Source organism: Mus caroli, chromosome 6, assembly GCF_900094665.2.
Source record: "Mus caroli chromosome 6, CAROLI_EIJ_v1.1, whole genome shotgun sequence".
NCBI classification, from domain to species: Eukaryota; Metazoa; Chordata; class Mammalia; order Rodentia; family Muridae; genus Mus; species Mus caroli.
Window position 1 is genome coordinate 67,771,416 of NC_034575.1, and position 20,949 is coordinate 67,792,364.

General features: G+C 44.6%; 1 protein-coding gene across 2 annotated transcripts in view; it reads left to right on the forward strand.

Annotated features, from left to right (window-relative positions):
- Positions 1 to 20,949, forward strand: part of Eif2ak3 (eukaryotic translation initiation factor 2 alpha kinase 3) — a 59,475-nt gene that overhangs the window by 31,847 nt on the left and 6,679 nt on the right. The window contains exons 3-14 of one of the 2 annotated variants that reach the window (XM_021164677.2): positions 493 to 687; positions 2,652 to 2,785; positions 5,188 to 5,422; positions 6,023 to 6,185; positions 7,237 to 7,377; positions 8,377 to 8,499; positions 8,798 to 9,018; positions 11,479 to 11,591; positions 13,094 to 13,216; positions 13,675 to 13,824; positions 15,221 to 16,004; positions 20,320 to 20,487. In XM_021164677.2, coding sequence (XP_021020336.1) covers positions 493 to 687; positions 2,652 to 2,785; positions 5,188 to 5,422; positions 6,023 to 6,185; positions 7,237 to 7,377; positions 8,377 to 8,499; positions 8,798 to 9,018; positions 11,479 to 11,591; positions 13,094 to 13,216; positions 13,675 to 13,824; positions 15,221 to 16,004; positions 20,320 to 20,487 — 2,550 coding nt within the window. The remainder of the gene's footprint in view (positions 1 to 492; positions 688 to 2,651; positions 2,786 to 5,187; positions 5,423 to 6,022; positions 6,186 to 7,236; positions 7,378 to 8,376; positions 8,500 to 8,797; positions 9,019 to 11,478; positions 11,592 to 13,093; positions 13,217 to 13,674; positions 13,825 to 15,220; positions 16,005 to 20,319; positions 20,488 to 20,949) is intronic. The other variant, XM_021164678.2, reaches the window with a different exon arrangement.

Consider the following 20,949-nt stretch of genomic DNA (forward strand, 5'->3'; position numbering starts at 1 on the left):
TAACTCACCGCAGACTTGAGAAAGTAAACGAAGAAAAGGGACAGTGGTTGGATTCGCATTCCTCACCCTGTCTGTGCTCCTTCAGTCTGAGTCTATGATGTAACTGGCAGATTGATGTAAGCCTCGAAAGTAATCCATGTTACCCATTTACGAGAATATCATGATCCTTAGCATGTTAACGGCTATGAAAGCTCCAGTGGCCTTATTTATTATTTATAGTTTTTATTTATTTTTTATTTCTATTTCTTTATGTATTTTTTACTTGACTGGATCCCCAGGCTCTCTTTTGGCAACTTACTCATCAATATGAGACCTTCTTGACCTATAGCAGAGTTTGAGAAAAACCATATTGGACGGCCAGGCCAGGGGACTGTGGACCCATAAGTCACCTCTGGTGGATAGCCACATTGATTTATATATTGTTCAAAACCCCCCAGATCTTACTACCACTCTTCAGAGTATGAGGCTTTTAAAAAGTGGCTTCTGTTTTAGGTGTTTGGGAACAAGATGATAATTCCCTCCCTGGATGGAGACCTCTTCCAGTGGGACCGGGACCGAGAGAGCATGGAGGCCGTCCCCTTCACGGTGGAGTCCCTGCTCGAATCTTCATACAAGTTTGGAGATGATGTTGTTCTGGTTGGAGGGAAATCTCTGACTACATACGGACTCAGTGCTTACAGTGGAAAGGTGAGTGACGGTGCATTAGGGGGTGGGGAGCAGTCGGATAGAAGGAGCAGCACGTTTAGTCAGGGTCTCTCTGTGTAACGGGCTAGCCTGGAGTGTGTCGACCAGGCTGGCCTCAAACTCACTGAGCTCCACCTACCTGTATGCAGTTGTTCCTTTGTAATTATCCCCTGAGAACAGACTTTGTTTTAATAAATCAATGGTGAGGGAGTAATGGGAAACTGAGTTTATTTACGGTGAAAGTAGTCATCAGAGGGCTAGAGCGATGGCTGAGCCGTCGGAGGCTCACGACCAAAAATACAGGAGGAAGCATCAGAGTCAGGACAACAGGAGGAGAGAGAATTTATAAATATGGTCTAGTGTGCTAGGTAGGTGCTTTTGTAGTGTGTTATTTTGAAGTCTTCATATATTCCTAAGGATGATGTATTTTATACACATTTTTTTACAGGCAAAGAACCCTTCAAAGACTAGTAATAATCCTGATGATAGGAATAATTGATGCTTGTTTATCTGGCTTGGCTATAAAATTGCCCAAGGAGAGAGTGCCGCTCACTAAACAGATAAGGAAATGGAGACCTTAAGGGATTCAGAAACTCCAAGGTCAGATTTGCCTCAGATCAGGCTGATGGTAAAGTCATTGATGACCTAGATTCTCTCCAGCAAGACTCCCGGGATACAGTCCAGAGGCTTAGTCCCTGGATGTATAGACGTTTTCTGCATAGATTTACACTATGAAAGGGAAGGCTGGGGGCTGGAGAGATGGCTCAGCGGTTAAGAGCATTGACTGCTCTTCCAGAGGTCCTGAGTTCAAGTCCCAGCAACCACATGGTGGCTCACAGCCATCTGTAATGGGATCTGATGCTCTCTTCTGGGGTAGACAGCTATGGTGTACTCACATACATAAAATAAATAAATCTTTAAAAAAATTATTTAAAAGAAAAAGAAAGGGAAGGCTGGGAGCAGGACTTCTTAACCTAAAGGTTCCTAGTTCAGTGGCCCTCTTCCAGGAGCCAGGCTCTCCGCAGCCTGGGGATTAAGGATCCCATGCTATCCAGGATGGCCATCGGTGCTTTGTTTTGTTTTAAATTGAGCTGTCAGTCTCCCTTTATGTTAGTATTCTCCTCTGTAAAACAGCAGGGCTGACCAGTCACGCGGTTCTCTGCCTGGATGTTCTGGGATCCCAGCAGTTTCTGTCTTTTCTGAGGATTTTAGTTTGGATCCAACTAAGGAACCTCTGTTTTTCTTCAGTCAGAAGATATTAGGGTTCAGAATTTTAAAAGTGTATACATAACACTAGGTGGAAATTGTGAGGCTGAGTATAAGTATTCTTTCGCCTCATCTGGAGTTTTAGTAATGACATGTCTGCAGAGATACAATTGGCTACTCATTTCTTCTTTGGAATTCCCCATGGAATTCCCCAAAATAGGGCTCAAATTATGTAAGTCCTTAAAATCATCCACTCCCTGAAATAAACATTGTTGGAACTTTCATGGTTCTAAATAACTCATTTTCTGGTTTAGGAATCTAACGATGCTCATAGCTTAGGTATTCTTTAATTTCATTTTACTTTTTAAAAATTGTGAGCCTGGCATGGTGTGTACCTTTAATCCCAACACTAGAGACAGAGACAGGCAAATCTCTTGAGTTTGAGGCCAGCCTGATCTACAAAGGGAGTTTCAGGACAGCCAGGGCTACACGGAGAAACCCTGTCTCAAGAAAAAACAAATTATAGAGATCGTGTGCTGGACATATTGGCACACATTTCAATCCTAGCACCTGGGAGGCAGAGGCAGGTGGATCTTTTTGAGTTCAAGACCAGCTTTCACTACAAAAGTAAGTTCCATGCCAGCCAGGGCTTCATAGAGATAGGGTGTGGGTGGGTGGGATGTCTGCCTGCCTGCCTGTCTATGCCTATCTGTCTGCTGTCTGTCTTGCTTCCTTGACTTATTTTTTGTCTGTCTTTTCAGCTGAGGTATATCTGTTCTGCCTTGGGATGTCGCCGATGGGATAGTGATGAAATGGAAGAAGAGGAAGACATCTTGCTTCTGCAACGTACGCAGAAGACTGTGCGAGCTGTCGGGCCTCGTAGCGGCAGTGAGAAGTGGGTATCCGAACATCAGGAATGGCATTGTTTAGAAATTCCAAAAGCTGGTCATGGGGTGCACACCTTTAGTCCCAACAGAGGCAGGTGGATCTCTGAGTTCTGTGGGCAGATAAAAAGGGGGTGGGACTCCTTTAAACCTAGGATTTCTTAAAGACTTTCCTTTGTACAGATTCTGTGAATCTAAAAGCACAATGTACTTTTAAGAGAAATGAATGCCTATGTTAATCTCAAAGATGTGAGGAGAAAGCCCACAGACCCAAATCATCATGGCTGCATTAGTTACCGCTAGCTTTTTTTTTTTTATTCATATACACGTTGTCTACCCATAAAGGCAGGGCTCAAGAGGTCAACATTGGACATGAGGGAGACAAGGTTTTTATAGTTCTGGAGAAGGGGTTTCCACAAATGGGGAATTTGACAGGCAAAATTGGCAGGGTTATAGGAACAGGATTTAAACATAACAAGTTAGTCATAATGACCTGAAACAAAGACCTGATTGCAAGATGGTGGTCCTAACAGTAGTAACAAGGTAGCCTTTGAAACAGTGCTTTTGAAAAAACAAAAAAAAGAGTAGGGTTGCAAGATGGTTATAACAACTTTTGAAACAGAGACAAGATTGCCATTCCTGGAACAGGCAGAACAAAACTATTAGTAATTAAGGTTACAGGTGGGGCATAGCCCAATTCTTGCAAAGCAGAGATTTAATCATAAATAGGAATGAACCTAGTTAGTCTTTAAGATAAGATGGTTTTCAAACCTAAAATGGGCCAAACAGCATCACTTCGTGTGCTGCAAGGTGTGGTAACCAGGAGTCCCATGGAGTGAATGTATTTTTAGCTTAGTCCTTGGTCAGTGACATTTGGCCTAGTAACATGACTGATAGAAGTTACTTAATGGCAGGACACTTGAGTGTCTAGTGGATGCCTTGGTCGTTTGTCTCACTAGCCCTATTTTATTTTATTTACCTTTTCATTTTTGCAGTGTTGAGGATCAAGCCCAGCTCTCCCCACGCGCTAGGCAATGTTCCATCACTGATCTGCCGTCCCAGCTCCCAGCTTCAGAGTAATCACTTACTCTGCTATCTTTAAAAGTACCAGCCATTCTTTTGACCTAACAAATAATGAGCCCCCTTATGTAATTTACCACTTAATATATGATTCAGCTGTTAGATACGCTGGTCCTCTGTCATGTCCAGACTTTCTCAGCTTGATATACTAAGCTCTGAGTCACCTGTGTAGTTAAAAAAAAAAAAATCCCTTTAGATCCCATCTTGATCTTTTGAAACTTAACCACTTAGACACTTTTGTCATCTGATGAAATAGAATTGTCCTGAAATTTGCTTTCAAACCTAATTAAGAAAGTATTTCTTTTTTCTGTTTTTGCTGGCCTGTGAATAGAGATTTGTATTTGCCTGCCAGCGTTTATCCTACTGGGACTGTTAAATCTGAGAGCTCTGTGGGAGTTTAGTAGATTTGTGAGTTACCAGAACCCAAAGAGCAAGCGTGGGGCTAATTCTGTATTGAGAGAGAGAGAAATCTAATCTCCATATTCCTTAAACATAAATAAATATAGATGTATATATATATCAACATTTCCAAATTCATAGCTAGACCATTTTATAATCTTAGTGACTGTCATTATAGTTAATTATGTGTATGCGTTTCCGGCTCCCTAACTATAGAGAAAACATTGCTGGATAAGACAGACATCTAGGACAGAGGGAATCATCTGTCATATCTTGGTCAATAGAGAGCAACAATAAGTTTTGCTTAGGTGATTGAAGAAGTTCCATTGGAATCTAAAAGTGATGTATACAGCTTGCCTTTTACACTGGTTTGTTGGGGTGTACTTTGCTGCACTTGAATGACAAGTGCTAAGGTAATTAAGAAATTAAGGCCGGCTGCAAGTCACCTCATTTTAATGTGATTTTGTTGTGTTTTATGAAGTACATGTTAATTTTTGATAGAACGTCTGGCCTTAGGTGTTTACTGTCTACGGCCTCAGAATGGCTGCTTGCAAAGGATCAGCCACGGCTCTCTGAGGCCCTCTTGCGGTGTAAATCAGCATTGCATTCCATTTCAAAAAGTTAAGATGGGCTGGGCGTGGGGAGCGCACCCCTTTAATCCCAGCCCTTGGGAGGCAGAGGCAGACGGATTTCTGAGTTTGAGGCCAGCCTGGTCTACAGAGTGAGTTCCAGGACAGCCAGGGCTACACGAGAAACCCTGTCTCGAAAAAAACAAAAAAACAAAACAAAACAAAAAAGCTATGATGATGTCTTCTCATAAAAGTGTTCTATTTTCTTCTTCAGTCTAAAAGCAGTGCTGTGTTACTTGAGTGCTGTATTGTTTGGTCCCTTCATTTAAACATAAGATTCTAAAACACACCTTTATAAATTTAAGGTGGAATTTCAGTGTTGGCCACTTTGAACTTCGGTATATTCCAGACATGGAAACTAGAGCCGGATTCATTGAAAGCACCTTTAAACCGGGTGGAAACAAAGAAGACTCTAAAATTATTTCAGATGTGGAAGAACAAGAAGCCACCATGCTGGACACAGTGATAAAAGTTTCCGTTGCTGATTGGAAGGTCATGGCGTTTAGTAGGAAGGGAGGCCGCCTGGAATGGGAGTACCAGGTATCTGAGACCACAGACTCAGTAGCTCTGTCCCTTTCCCAGAGTGGGAGTCCCAGGTATCTGAGACCGCTGACTCAGTAGCTCTGTCCCCAGGTTTTGTTTGACCATACACATTACTAGAGGGAGGTAATGCCATTTTGGAATCTCAGGTATTTTTCTCTGCTTTAAACCTGTGACTTTAAGAGACATTTTGTGGAGCTGGCAAGACGGTTCAGTCAGTGAGTATTTGCTGTGCAAGCCTGAGGACCTGCGTTCAGATCCCCATCACCACATGAAAAGCGAGGCCTGGGGTTCCACGTCTGTTCCCAGCCCAGGGAAGGCATAGAAAGGCAGGTCCATGCTGGTCGGCCCCGCCTGACCAGTGGATTCCCGTAATCCTGTAATTCCTGTAAGAGAACCTGAATCAAAAAAAATAAGATGGAGGAGCTAGAGAGATAAATGGCTCAGTGGCTAAGAGGAGCTGCTGCTCTTGCAGAGAACACAGACACTCACAGAAAGGAGGGAGAGGGAGGGAAGGGGAGGGAGGGAGAGAGAAGGCACTTACAAGCTGAAATCTGAAAATACCGCTTTCGTTGCTGAACGCTTCTCTCCTTTGTCTAGTTTTGTACTCCCATCGCGTCCGCCTGGCTGGTGAGGGATGGCAAGGTCATCCCCATCAGTCTATTTGATGATACAAGTTACACAGCCAACGAAGAAGCTTTGGGAGACGAAGAAGACATTGTAGAGGCTGCTCGGGGAGCCACAGAGAACAGCGTGTACTTAGGTGGGTAGCGTTAGCCAGGAAAGGTCCACGGACGCCCAGCGTGCTTCACTGGCGGTCCTTTCTACTTAGTTTCCGAGTACTTTCTTTGCCTTAGTTTCCCTTAACGTCTATGCCCTCATTCTGTAGAGCCGTGGTTCTCAGCCTTCCTAATGCTGTGACCTTCGTGTTCCTCCTGTGGCAATCCCTAACTATAAATTTGTTGTTGTTGCTACTTCATAATGGTAATTTTGCTACTGTTATAAATTGTAATGTAAATATCTGTGTTTTCTGATCGTTGTGGCAACCCCTGTGGAAGGATTGTTGGACCCCCAGGGTTGAGACCCCCAGGTTGAGAAGCACTGCTCTAGAGATTAAAAACCTCGTCACATCTGAGCTGTTTGCTTTCTTCCTACAAGCCACAGTTTGTTTATTTCATGGCATCTTTACAGCTAAACTGAAAAAAAAAACAAAGCTCTCCTGTGATTCTGTACAACTGAGCATATCACATAAATACATTTTGAAATGTTTGTATCTGCTTAGATTAGCTTGGGTTATCATCACAAAATTATGTAAACTATATGCCACCCATACTTCAACCCAGTCTCCATGAAATGCCATGATCTGAAGGAACGAATGTCTTTGACAACATGAACAGGTCAAATATATCACTAAATAATCAAGTCATGGAAATAACGAGCGCCCTCCTTTTTGTAAAATAAAGTAAAACATGAGCATGAGTTGTAGCATTGGCCACACTGCTATTACGGCCCTGGAATTAGAGTTGTTTAGATAAACTTCCTTTACAAGCTGTTGGAAGCACAGAAAGTCTTATTTTCTGATGTTTCGGTGGGAATGGTTTTGTGTTACTGAAAAGGCGCTGTTATTCAGTTCGGAACATTGTAGAGGCTTTATATATGTTCTTCGGTTTTGTGGAGTCAAATGTGAGTGCTTTGAGCATCTTCCCTGGAAAGAGCTATGTAGCAAAGGAGTAACATTTGTCTAAGTGCATTATATCAGAGCAAACTTTTACGAGCTCCATCATGTGACTGACATGTTTGTGTGGTTGACCCAGGGATGTACAGAGGCCAGCTGTACCTGCAGTCATCCGTCAGGGTCTCAGAAAAGTTCCCTACAAGCCCAAAGGCCTTGGAGTCTGTAAATGGCGAAAATGCAATTATTCCCCTGCCGACGATCAAATGGAAGCCCTTAATCCGTAAGTCACTTAGAGGCTTTACAAATACTACTGAAGTGCCTGCTAGGTAAGTCAGGTGTGGTAGTGTGGGCCTGCAACTTCCTAGCACTTGGAATGTGGAAGCAGGAGGTTCAGCGACATAGTAAGTTTGAAGTCAGTCTGGGTGACAGGAGACCCTATCTCAAAACAAACAAACAAACCCAGCACCTTTATTCCAAGCACTTGGGAGGCAGAAACAGTGAGATCTCTGTTAGTTCACGGTCAGCCTAGTCTGCACAATGAGTTCCAGCCAACCAGGGCACAGTAAGACCACATCTCCAAAACCAACTAACAGACAAAGCATTTAAAAAAGAATATGCCAGGCCATGGTGGTGCAGAGGCAGGCAGATCTCCGAGTTCGAGGCCAGCCTGGTCTACAGAGCATGTTCCAGGACAGCCAGGGCTACACAGAGAAACCCTATCTCAAAAAACAGAAAAATACATGTATGTAGTAGGTAAACAAGTTACCTGGTAATCACATATTTTTGAGACAAATAAACAAATTGAAGTACTAGACCAAATCCTTTAGTTGTCTTTCTATACCTTTTGCGTGTTTTTACTGTAAATGTTATGCTTGAAGGGCTTCTTTTAAAATTTTGTTTTAGTTTAATTTTATTTATGTGGGTTAGAGCGATCAAACTCGAGTTTGAAGCTTCGATGTTAGATGCCTTTACCCAGTGACCCAACGTGCTGACCCTTAAGATTTCTTTGAATGAATGGCCCTTTCTGCATCTGTTGTTTTGAGATACGGTCTGACTATGTTGCCCATACTCATCTCCCAACTCCTAGGCTCAAATTGTCTCCTTCACACAGGTGTGGGTCATCTTCCTAGTGTAGGGCCTGATTGCGTCTCAGTAGCAAGGATGTCTCAGTAGCAAGGCTCTTTGACCTGTGTTCTTGTGGGTAAATGTCAGCTAAGTGAATGAATGAGCCTATGCCTTTCATTGAAGTCACATGGTTAATAGTGTACGTTCTCTTTAGATTCTCCTTCTAGGACTCCTGTCTTGGTTGGGTCTGATGAATTTGACAAATGTCTAAGTAATGATAAGTATTCCCACGAAGAATACAGTAATGGTGCACTGTCAATCCTACAGTATCCATACGGTGAGTGTTATTACTCCTAAGTGGAAACTACTCAGTTTCATTTGTCTCATGCAGTTATTTGAAATTAATTAATAGAATTAAGACGAAGTTAAATTGGCTGGGTGGTGGCAGACATACCTTTAATCCCAGCACTCGGGAGGCAGAGGCAGGTGGATCTCAGAGTTTAAGGCTAGCCTGGTCTACAGAGTGAGTTCTAGGACAGCCAGAGCTACCCAGAGAAACCCTGTCTTAGAGCGTGGTGAACAGAACTGTTGCAGTTGTCTTAACAGAGAACCCCTGGTGATGTTTGTTTTCTCAGATAACGGTTACTATCTGCCATACTACAAGAGAGAAAGGAATAAGCGGAGCACGCAGATCACAGTCAGGTTCCTGGACAGCCCCCACTACAGCAAGAACATCCGCAAGAAGGACCCCATCCTCCTGCTGCACTGGTGGAAGGAAATATTCGGAACAATCCTGCTTTGCATCATAGCCACGACCTTCATCGTGCGCAGGCTTTTCCATCCTCAGCCCCACAGGGTAAGCTGCTCTGTCAACCTAATGTGCTTCCAAGTGCTTGCTGTGTAGAAAGCTTCTGGGAGGGAGAGTTCGTGTACTCAGACTTACCATAGAATCATCTGTGCTTGTACTGTCTCTTTCATTTAGCCACAAAGTCACTGTGCAAAGGGTCCTACCTCCACAAACCTGAACAGCCAGTATGACATAGCCTACTGCTGCCAGGTTGCAGTCTCATACAGTGTGTGACTACAACACAGTATTTAGTATCTGTGTATCTGAAATAGATGAGGCACACTTAAAAAAAAAATAGTAGCCACAATTGTTTTCAACTTTATTACAATGTTATGGGTGGGTTGGAGAGATGGCTCAGTGGTTAGAGGACCTGAGTTCATTTTGCAGCACCCACATCAGACAGCCCTTACCTGCCTGTAACTCCAACTACTGGGGATCTGACACCCTCTTCTGGCCTCCATAGGTATCCACATGTTTTTGGCATAGGGTCATACACATAAGTAAAAAATAAAATATCTTTTTAAATTATAATAGTAATACGTTTATGAGCCCACTGTTGTGGACGCGTGCTGTAGATGCTTGAACGGCCATGATGCAAGGCATGGCTGCATGCCATTTCTACCTTCTTGTCTTCATGTAGGCCTCGGTCCATTGCACTCCGGCTTTCACTCCTCACAGCTCACAAAAGTGACCTTGACAGGAGCTTTAGGTGACCTTTGGTTAAATGGAGTGGACATCTTCCTGTCCCCGGCTCTGGGACGACAGTGTCATTTGCTTCTCCTTGACTTTCCTATCTGCCTTCCTTGACCCAGGCCCTCCCAGTCTCCTTGGAGGTTGAGTGGATCCTTCAGGACTTCACCTTCCTCAGCCTCTGGCCTCCACTGAGTCCCCTCACATGCTCTGTTCTCTTCAGAGTCTTACAGAGAGATTTCCAAATTCCACCTCCCTCCTTTTTTTAAGACCAGGGTCTTACCCTGTAACCCAGGTTGACCAGAACTGATGGCAGACTGCCTGCCTCAGGGTCTTGGGTGCTGGGATTCAAGGTTTGATCCCAGATCTAAATCCTTTTTCTGGAGCAGCTTTCTAGTTAGAACTATACAAATGGCTCAAATAAGTCATATCTCAGACTGCGCCCATTCATCCCATCCATCCCCAGCCGGTCCCACAGGCATTTGTGTCTCAGACTGCAGTACCCTGCTCTCTTACCACAGCCAAAGCTGTTCTCTCCCTCACCAGTCACCATCTGCCAAGGTCTTCTTTCTAATTATCTGCAGTTCTCATTTCCTTCTTTATACACACACCTGTCATCTGATTGGTGGAACATCCTGTAATTGGGTTCATGTCCTCTCCTGTCCGCAAGCCATTCTCATCCCCACTCCACCTGTAAACCCTAATAACTGACTTGACATTCTTGTTAGAATTAAGTTTAGCTTTCTTCAGCTATGCAAGGGTTCTGAGTGATCCATGCCCTGACTGCTCTGTTCTCATCTTCCCCATGCCTTAGATCCTGGAGTTAGGTCCTCTGCCCCTGTCAAACACAGCTTCTTCCCTTGCTAGTGTAGTTAATAGGGAAGGACTCATTTCTCTCTGCCTGTGACGACATTCTGGAACCAGCTAGCTACTTGTCCAGCTCTCCAGTCCTTTACAGAGAATCTCGCAGGACAAGAATCAGTTAATGAGTGGACGAGCCTTGATTACCTCCGCCCTTCACCATGCTAATTTTTAGTCTCAACCTTCCTACTGCTGTGACCCTTCAATACAGTTCCTCATATAGTTGCGACCCCCCAACCATAAAATTATTTTCATTGCTACTTCATACGTATGATTTTACTACTCTTATGAATCATAATGTAAATATCTGATATGAAGGATATCTGGTATGTGACTCCTGTGAAAGGTTTTTGGACTCCACAAAGAGGTTGCAATCCACCAGTGAGAACAGCTGCTCTAGAAAACCTTTTAGCTGTTAGTAAAGAGACATTGCCAGGTTTCATTGCATGCTGGCAGAACACTTATAAAAGCGTCTTCAAGGCCTGGAGGGATGGCTTAGAGGTTAAGAATACTTCTCTTACAGAAGAAGTACCACAGTTCAGTTCCCAGTACCACAGGACATCTCACAACCATCTGTCACTGTGTTTCTAAGGAATCAGACACGCTCTCTGGCCAGGGCGGGCACCTTCACACACATATACATATGGTGCATACATGTACAAGAAGGCATACATGCACGTAAAGTAAAAAAAAATCTTTTTAAAAAGAGAAAGAAAACAAAATCCATTTGCCGACAAGAGGAAGGCAATGGGCAATGGGATGCAAACCTGTTGAAGTCTAGAAGAGGGGGGTCGCTGCTTTGTGTTTGTGCTTTTCTTTCAGTGCCATTTGCTGTTCAATGTTATCTCTTGAGCTAAGATGATGAGCTGACTTCTGTTCGCCTCCGTCCTTAACAGTAACTGCTTTCTGCCTTCTCAGCAGCGGAAGGAGTCTGAAACTCAGTGCCAGACTGAAAGTAAATACGACTCCGTGAGTGCCGATGTCAGTGACAACAGCTGGAATGACATGAAGTACTCAGGATACGTATCCCGGTAAGAGTCTTGGCGAGCTACTGTCGATGCACAGACAGCTTCAGGCTGTGAAGTCAGTGAATTCCGCTGTGAACTCACATCCAATTCGTCATCCACCAACTGAGATATTAGCAAAATGTCTAATCATGTGTGACTGTCGCTCCTCTTAGAAGATTGGACGGAGTGCAGTTGGCCCTTGAACTATTGAGGGCTTTTGCATTTGGGGAGGTGGATTCGTTCTGAGGCCCTTGTCTAGCTATTTTTAGGAATTCAGATGATCGCTCTTCCCTCTCTGTGAATGTAATTGGCCCAGGGAGGGTTGGCATCAATTATGTCTCCACCTTAACTGTTCTCTGACCAGCTGAGGCAACTACTAAATTAGCGTGAGTGTACAGTCAGAGCTTACTTCATAAGAGTGACCCCGCAGAGCAGCCGAGTCTCCAGCACGCATGCATTCATTCTCACAGGTACTCAACAGACCTTTGATTTGCCAAGTAGTGTCCAAATTCTAGAACTGTGAAGAGGAACAAAAATATTTTGCCCACATTTATGGTCCCTGAGGTGCAGTGGTGCTGAGACATATGAGCTTTATTGTAACTGCAAACAAACAAACAAACAGGCTTTCCATCCGTTGTGTGGACAGTGCTGTGGGAACATTAAGGCGTGTGTGATCAGCAGAATGAAGGAAGGTTGGATTTCATTAAAGGCAAAGCACCTATCCCAGGAGAGCGCAGGGCAGGAGCCAGAGCCCTGAACTCAAGAGAGAATAGGATGCACAGCGTAGGTCAAACCCCTGTCTTCCCCCATGCTCTCATTACAGTATTCAGTATACCTAGTCAGAAAATTAGGAAATCAGCTCTGCCATGTGGAACGCAAACTGCAACCCTGAACTGGGGCAGTCGTGAGACATGCCTTCCCCTCTGAACCTGACAAGAGAAAAAAGCATGGTGGCTCGTGACAGTAATCCAAGCTGTTGGGGGCCAAGAGCAGGACTGCCATGAGGCACCACGGGTGACAGGCTGCGGGTGACTAAGCTTGGCTGAGCATCTTCCCTGGCGGGCGCACTGACTCTCAAACAACCCTACCTGTGTCAGCTTTGGTTCCTGCTGAGAGTTCCAGCTGTGAGCGGACTTAAGTGGAATAAGATTGATTGTCTTTGTTTAGGGAAATTTTCAAAGCAATGCAATACAGCTAAGGAACATTTTTAACAGAAAAGCCAAAGAAAGCAGAACTTAGAGAGCAGAGAAGATGGTATTGTGGTAGCTGACAAAGTTTGGGGTAGAACAGGTCATTAGTTACAGTTACTGTTGACGTTTATAACTTATGTATTTGCTTGTTTATGCACACAGGTGACCTCAGAATACTGCTAGCCGAGTTCTCGCTGTGCTTTCTATGTGATACGTTCTGATAGTTGTAGAGTATATGCTTTTGTGTGTGGTGATGTAGTATTGGACTGTTTTTGTTCAATATCGAAATGTTATTGTAGCATTTCAGACTTTAAAACTTCGTATGTATTTTTTAAGATATCTAACAGATTTTGAGCCAATTCAGTGCATGGGTCGTGGTGGCTTTGGCGTTGTCTTTGAAGCTAAAAACAAAGTAGATGACTGCAATTACGCTATCAAGAGGATCCGGCTCCCCAACAGGTAATGGGCAATGCTTTTAGTAAACTTGGGAGGCATTTCATTACGCACAGTGCCCACCCTGTGCTCCGTAGTCACAATGTGGTTTCTACTTCCAACTCTTTGGTTCTAAGCGAGCTGGAGACTGCTTTAAAGTATGGTCTTTGAGACTGGCAAGATAGGTGGCTTGGAGGTTAAATGCACTTGTTGCACAAGTGTGACTTCAGATGCCACCACCCAAATAAAAATCTAGGCATCCTACACACACACACGTGTGTGTGTGTGTGTGTGTGTGTTCCAGAACTGAGGGGGAAAAAAATCTAAAATACACTTTTTGAAAAGAATTCAGTACTACTATATATATACCTGAGGCTAACTCATAGTTCTTAATTTTATTTTCAAAGAGACTTCTAATGCACTCTTCTTTTTTTCACCAGTGGGCACCAAATACTTAATCTTATTTTCTATAATTTATACTTCAGGGAATTGGCACGGGAGAAGGTAATGCGGGAAGTTAAAGCCTTGGCTAAGCTGGAACACCCAGGCATTGTGAGGTATTTCAACGCCTGGCTGGAAACCCCACCAGAGAAGTGGCAAGAAGAGATGGATGAGATCTGGCTGAAAGACGAAAGGTAACTCTGTCAGGCAGACTCACAGATGAGTGTCTCCTCCTAGGCTAGCACTGTGCTGTGAACGTGGTGCCGGGTCAGGGCCTGACCTGAGAAGGAAAGCGAAGCTTCTGTATCTTGTTGTTATCCTCAGACACCTGGAGAAGGACTTCAGATTTGGTGTAAAGCATGCTTTCTCTGCATGCTTTATCTTCATATGAACAATACTCAGGAGATCCACACTGGCTTTTCTCAGGGTGATGTGTTTCTGTAATACTGTATCTGTTCTTTTTTCTTTTTTATGGGTTTTTCTCTTGGCAGTTAATAATTTATAACTGTGTTGTAAATGTTTTCTAGGCTATTTCAAGCTCATTTGTTTGTTTGTGTGTTTTTTGAGATAGTTTTTCCTGTATAGCCTTGGCTGTCCTAGAATTCGCTCTGTAGGCCAGGCTGACCTCAAACTCAGATCCACCTGCCTCTGTCTCTGGTGGGATTAAAGGTGTGCACCACCACTGCCTGGCTGTCTATTTCAGTTTTTAAAAGTATATATACTGGGGGCTGGAGAGATGGATTAGTGGTTAAGAGCACTGACTGCTCTTCCGAAGGTCCTGAGCTCAGGTCCCAGCAACCACATAGTGGCTCACAACCATCTGTAATGGGGTCTGACGCTCTCTTCTGGTGTGTCTGAAGACAGCTACAGTGTACTTACATATAATAATAAATCTTAAAAAAAAAAAGTATATATACTTAGGTAACCTGCAGATATCCCCAACCTAGCACCCCTGCGGTGTTCCCTGTGCGCGATAGCTATCGGAGAGAAGCCCCTCAGAAACCACCATGAAGAGTAGTGAAGCAACATGCCTGCAGCGCGTTCAGGCCTGGAGGTGTCTTGCTAAGGAACACCTATTACAGACGCCAGGACAAAGGGGAGTGGCCTCTCGCATCAAGGCCTGTGAGCTACGTTAATTTGTTTCAGAACTGTGGCTGTCCAGAAGCCCTGTCATTAGTATCGCTTTCCTGATTTACATTTTGTACAAAAGGCTACACGGATGACTGTGTACATATTTCAGGTATATAATTAAGCTCCCGGGGCTGGAGAGGGGGCTCAGTGCTTAACAGTACTTGTTGCTCTTACAGAGGACTTGGGTTCGTTTCCTGGCATCCATGTCAGGAGGCTCACAACTGCCTGTAACTCCAGTACCAGGGACTCCAATACCCACTTCCTAGCTTCTACAGTCGCTGCACACATGAGGTGCACATGCAGACAAGAAGGCATGCACTTATATACACAAATTTGAAACAAAATTAAGCTTTCAAATAAAAATTTTGAAAAGGAATAGATAGGATGAGATGTTCTTTGTCTGCAGGTCACATGACTGACGTATATTCACTCAGCTCTTTTCATCTCTCTCCCTTTTAGCACAGACTGGCCGCTCAGCTCCCCTAGCCCAATGGATGCCCCATCTGTTAAGATCCGAAGGATGGATCCTTTCTCTACAAAAGAACAGATCGAAGTCATAGCTCCTTCTCCTGAAAGAAGCCGGTCTTTCTCAGTGGGCATTTCCTGTGGCCAGACAAGCTCATCCGAGAGCCAGTTCTCTCCCCTGGAGTTCTCAGGGACAGACTGCGGAGACAACAGTGACTCAGCGGACGCAGCCTACAACCTCCAAGACAGTTGCCTGACAGACTGCGAGGACGTGGAAGATGGTACCGTGGACGGCAATGACGAGGGACACTCCTTTGAACTTTGTCCTTCCGAAGCTTCTCCCTATACCCGGTCAAGGGAAGGAACGTCCTCCTCCATAGTGTTTGAGGACTCTGGCTGCGGCAACGCGTCCAGTAAGGAGGACCCCAGAGGGAACCGGCTGCATGATGGCAACCATTATGTTAATAAGCTAACTGATTTCAAGTGCTCCAGCAGCAGGTCTTCCTCAGAAGCCACGTTGTCTACCTCCCCTACCAGGCCAACCACTCTAAGCTTGGATTTCACCAAGAACACTGTGGGCCAGCTCCAGCCCAGCTCCCCCAAGGTGTATCTGTACATTCAGATGCAGCTGTGCAGGAAGGAGAACCTCAAAGACTGGATGAACCGGCGCTGCAGCATGGAGGACCGGGAGCACGGCGTGTGCCTGCACATCTTCCTGCAGATTGCAGAGGCAGTGGAGTTCCTGCACAGCAAGGGACTCATGCACAGGGACCTCAAGGTCTGTAGCCAGAGGTGGCCACGCCGGGCTTTGGGTGTGCCGTGGGGTTCAGAGCAGAGGTCAGGGAAGGAAGCAGGGAAGGAAGAAGTCTCATGTGAAAGGCTCAGGCAGACCGTGCATCTTCCTTTATGGCCTGTTTATTTTTGTTTTACTGTAAACACTGTTTCCAGCAGTCCTGATGGGGGGAAGATCTCATATCTAAATTCCATCACGAGCAGATACACCACATAATTCCTATGCTTTAAAAATAAATTTACATCGCTGGGCAGTCGTGGCCCATGCCTTTAATCCCAGCACACCGGAGGTAGGGGCAAGTGGATCACTTGAGTTTGAGGCCAGCCAGAGTTGCACAGAGAAACCCTGTCTCAAAAATGTGTGTGTGCGCGTGCATGCGTGTGTGTGTGTGTGTGTGTGTGTGTGTGTGTGTGTGTGTGTGTAGGTCAAAGGATAACTTTTAAGTGCCTTTTCCCTTTCACCATGTTGGTCCCAGGGATTGAACTCGGGTTGTCAGGCTTGGCAGCAAGCACCTTTATCCACTAAGCCATCTTGGAGCTCTTACTTTTTTTGTCTTTGAATAACCTTGACCAGGGTCTCTGCATCGCATAATGAGAGGGGTCTGAGTGGAAGGGGAGACGAGTCTTCTCACTAGCCAGCTCCGATTTGGAGCAGCAGAGCCCGTGGTTTTTCCCCATTGCTGACTGTGTGGGCTTGGAGAAGCCGATTAGAGAAAAGTGGCAAATGCTTAATTAAGTGGCCAGAGCTGTGCAAATTAAACCCCGATCTCAGAGTGTGCAGTACTCAAACAGAGCAGCAATACAGTGTGCTAAATTGCATACAGTTCTAACTCAGGCTACTACACTCCTGCAATCAAAGCAGTAAAGAGGCTGAGACAGGAGGATTGCTGTGAGTTCAAGGCCAGCCTGTTCCAGTAATAAATAAATATATACACAATGTTTCCATAGTATATATTTCTAAAATGTGCAGAACTATAGCTAGTTTGTTGGTTCTATTAAACTTTTATTTGACTGTTTCTTGTCATGACCCACATGCACCTGGTAGCCCTCAGTAGGTGTGTATGGAACCCATAAATATTTCCTGAGGGTAGTGACTTAAACACTTGGCATATTTGACCTTGCGTTAAGTATTTTAAATTTTATTTTTATGTAATAACAAACTTGCTTCCAATACTTAAGTAGCTGTAACGGGAGTTGTTTTCTGGGTTGAGAGTGTCTCTCCAGTGGTAGAGTGCTTGCCTAGCATGCAGTGAGGCCCCGAGATTGAGCCCCACAGTCGGTCTCTGGCCACGTAGCAAGTTTCCAGCTAGCCTGGCTACATGAGACCATTATCTATCTTCAAAACAAACAAAAAGTTGCTTTCTTCTAAAATCATCAACAAAATATTTTTAAAGTTTTGAATGTGTTTTAAGAATTTGGGGAGAAAATGGGACTAAGAGTCAGGGAGAACCCCTGTGCTCCTACACACCCACCACCTGTTATAAGCAGTCGTTGTGCTTCGGTAAGTTTGATGTGGGTCCAAGCTGGGTGCCGTGGGCGGATCCACACACAGTGGAAGTTGAGAGGTGTGTCCTTTGGTTGGGCTGGAGAAGGTGACTTACAGCAGAGACCTTCAGGTTCAGATTGGTGATCCGAGCTGCTGAGGTGTGAATACGGTCAACTTCCTCACGCATGTACAAGTTCCCCATGGCCTACTCCCTGTCCTGCAGAAGCAGCAGCATGAAATTCCAGGCCAATGACTTCATTAACAGTCGTAATATGCTGGTTTTATAATGTGAGCAAGATGTTGGCAAAGGTTTGCTCCACATTACTCCGTTGTGTAAAGAACTTTTCCTATTTGTATGTGCACCAGAAGAATTCCCAAAAGAAAGTTAATTTTCCCTTTAGTTTTCCTAAAAATATAAAGAGGTTTATTCCTTTGAAAAGGCAGCCATTTCAAAATATTTAGTATGCTAACAAAAACACCACCACGAATCTTTCCCCTCCCTGAAAAGCCTGTATCTTGACATGTTCTGACCCAGGACTCCATGTTAAACCTTGTCGGCTTTCCTCCTTATAAAGCTTGGTCACATGTCTGTCATCAGCACCACTCATGCCGCCTCTCCAGGAATTCTGTTTTCCTTTGGTCTTTTCTCAAAGAACCCGATTCTCAGCACACATAGGTCATTTATCCTCTGGTTTCTGTGGTGGTCCAAACCATGCCCACCCACCCTGTTCCCGATCCCAGCCTCAGAGCAGTTCCAGGCATGTTCTGGACCTTTGGCTCATTTTAGTTTGGATTTTCTTTTGCTTGCAACCACGAGCATTAGTACTGACAAAGTCTGCAGAAGCTCTGTCCACCATGTGACAAAACAATCAGGCATTCAGTACAGCATCAGCTAGAATCAGACAACTTGGTGAAGATTGTGTTCTCTTCTTCCTGTTTATTCTTTGCACTTATAACCAACCAGGTTCTCCTGTTACAGACTCAAGGTGGCAGCTAATGGTTCCCGGACATGTTGTCTTTTAAGCTTTCTGTAAGGCTTTTGGTAGTACATGGTAAAAAACGTTTTTTCTTTTCCCTGAGGTGGCCAGAAATCCTAAGACTTGTTTTTAATAAACCAAGGTCCCTAGACCATCCCTCCACTGGACTCCTTGGAAGGAAAGGGATCAGGCAAGGGTGGAATTGCTCCATACTGAGACCCAAGGGAATTCACAAAGTCTGAATGCTTCTAAAAGAAGCACCGGAAATAGATGCTAAAGAGACAAATACTGTCTTTTAAGAGTTCTGTAATTGCCATTGGAAAATGGGAGGGGACACTAGGGATGCAGCTTGGTTGGTAGAGTGCTTGTCTTGCAGGCAGGAAGCCATGTGTGATTTAAAGTCATCTTCAGCTACATAGTGGGGTTGAGATCCGCCTGGACTACTTGAGACTCAAGAGAACAGAGACAGAGTTCCAACGCAAATACCGCTTTGTGTAGCTCTTACAGTGGGAAGGAGGAGAGAGAGAAAGGTACTGTCATTTATTGTCTCTGATTACGGGGCCATCGCTGAGAAAGTTCTAGATTATTACCACAGATTTTAGTTGCCTTATTGCTTCAAAGTCAGAATTGTATGATGGCATCTTAGGGATGAAAGTGTTGGGGCAGTCCCATGGTCTCCAGAGGACTCTCCAGCCCACAGGCATCCTAGCACTCCCAGGATCTTAGGAATCAAAGTGTTATTTATTCTGGCAGTGTTGGAAGCAGGATGAGGTTTGATCTTGTGAGCTAAATGGCTTTTCTTTCAGTGATGAGGGAAAGTGACAGATTTCCTATATGGGACCTGAAGTCAGAGGAGTGCACATGACATTTGGTTAGCTACATCTAATATGTGAGTTCAAGTGGGGATTTAGAACTCGAGCCAGAGGCTAGGTCTAACTCTTAGCATTGGGAGCTGAGGGATTTAGAAGCAAGAGAACACCAGTCATGAGTTCTGATTCCCCCGATAAGTTGCCCCCACCCTCGGACACAGACCGGATGGTGGGCGTGTTACATTCTTTAGATGGCCAGGTGGTCAGATCACCTCCCATGGCAGCAGAGGCAGAGTCAGGCTGCCTGAGTTCAGTTCCTGGCTCTACCACTTGCTGGCTGCCTAACCTCAAGCAATTTGCTTAACTACTAGGGCTTAAGTTTCCATATCTAGAAAGTGGGGGACCAACAGTGATTTTCAAAGACGTGTAGAACATGAGTTAATAGTAAGTAGTAAGCTGCTTAGACAAGCACAGTTTTTTCTTCCTCTCTTTAAAATATAGTTTGGTCATCTCTCTCTCTCTCTTTCTCTCTCTCTCTCTCTCTCTCTCTCTCTCTCTCTCCCCTCCTTCCCACAGTCAGGCCACAGATCCAACCCAAGGCCTTATGCCTACATGTAAGAGCTACACAAAGCGGTATTTGCGTTGGAACTCTGTCTCTGTTCTCTTGAGTCTCAAGTAGTCCAGGCGGATCTCAACCTCACTATGTAGCTGAAGATGACTTTAAATCACACATGGCTTCCTGCCTGCAAGACAAGCACTCTATGCTCCCTCCCCCAGCTCCTCCCAGAGCCGCCTCCACCTCCCTACCCACACCGCTTTATGTTCTTTCTCTCAGTAACAAAACAAAACACAGAAAAGTATGGAATCCAATTAGTGCTGACCAGCTATTCCTCTTCACGGGACAGCAGCACCTTTTAGAGAGTCATATCCTCTTTATTTCTTTTCTAAAAATCATATAATTCTTTTGGCTTTTTTCCCCTTCTCTGTATATACTCACTGTGCTTTTTTTTATTATTATTATTTTCCCAGCCTTCCAACATATTCTTCAACATGGATGATGTGGTCAAGGTTGGGGACTTTGGACTGGTGACTGCTATGGACCAAGATGAAGAAGAGCAGACTGTACTGACTCCAATGCCAGCCTATGCTACGCACACGGGACAAGTAGGGACCAAGCTCTACATGAGCCCAGAGCAGGTGAGTCTTTCCGACTTTAGATAGTTAGGCAGTGCCTAATGAGGCTTTTCCCATGGTCTTGGTACAGTGTCCAGCCATACATAGCCTGAAAGTTATGAAAGCAGTTCTGCCCCAGGAAGCACAACCCCACCCTGGGGTTAGAGTGAGAAAATACAACCATGAAACATGCTGTCACCTCTGAACCAGACCTGAAAAGAGACTTTGAGAGCCACACATTGTGGCTCATGGCAGTAATCCAAGGAGTCGGAAGGCTGGAGCAGGAGGATTGCCATGANTTCAGATCTAGCCTAGGTTACAAAATGAGGCCTGTCTCAAAAACCCAAAGAGAAAAAATGATGGGATGTGGGGATGGAAACACACAGATCACGTCAACACATCGACAGTGTGTTAATAAAGAAATGAAAAACACTGAAATTTTTAGAAGTTTCCAAATTTCTATTTGGACTGAAATGTGTTTCTGTT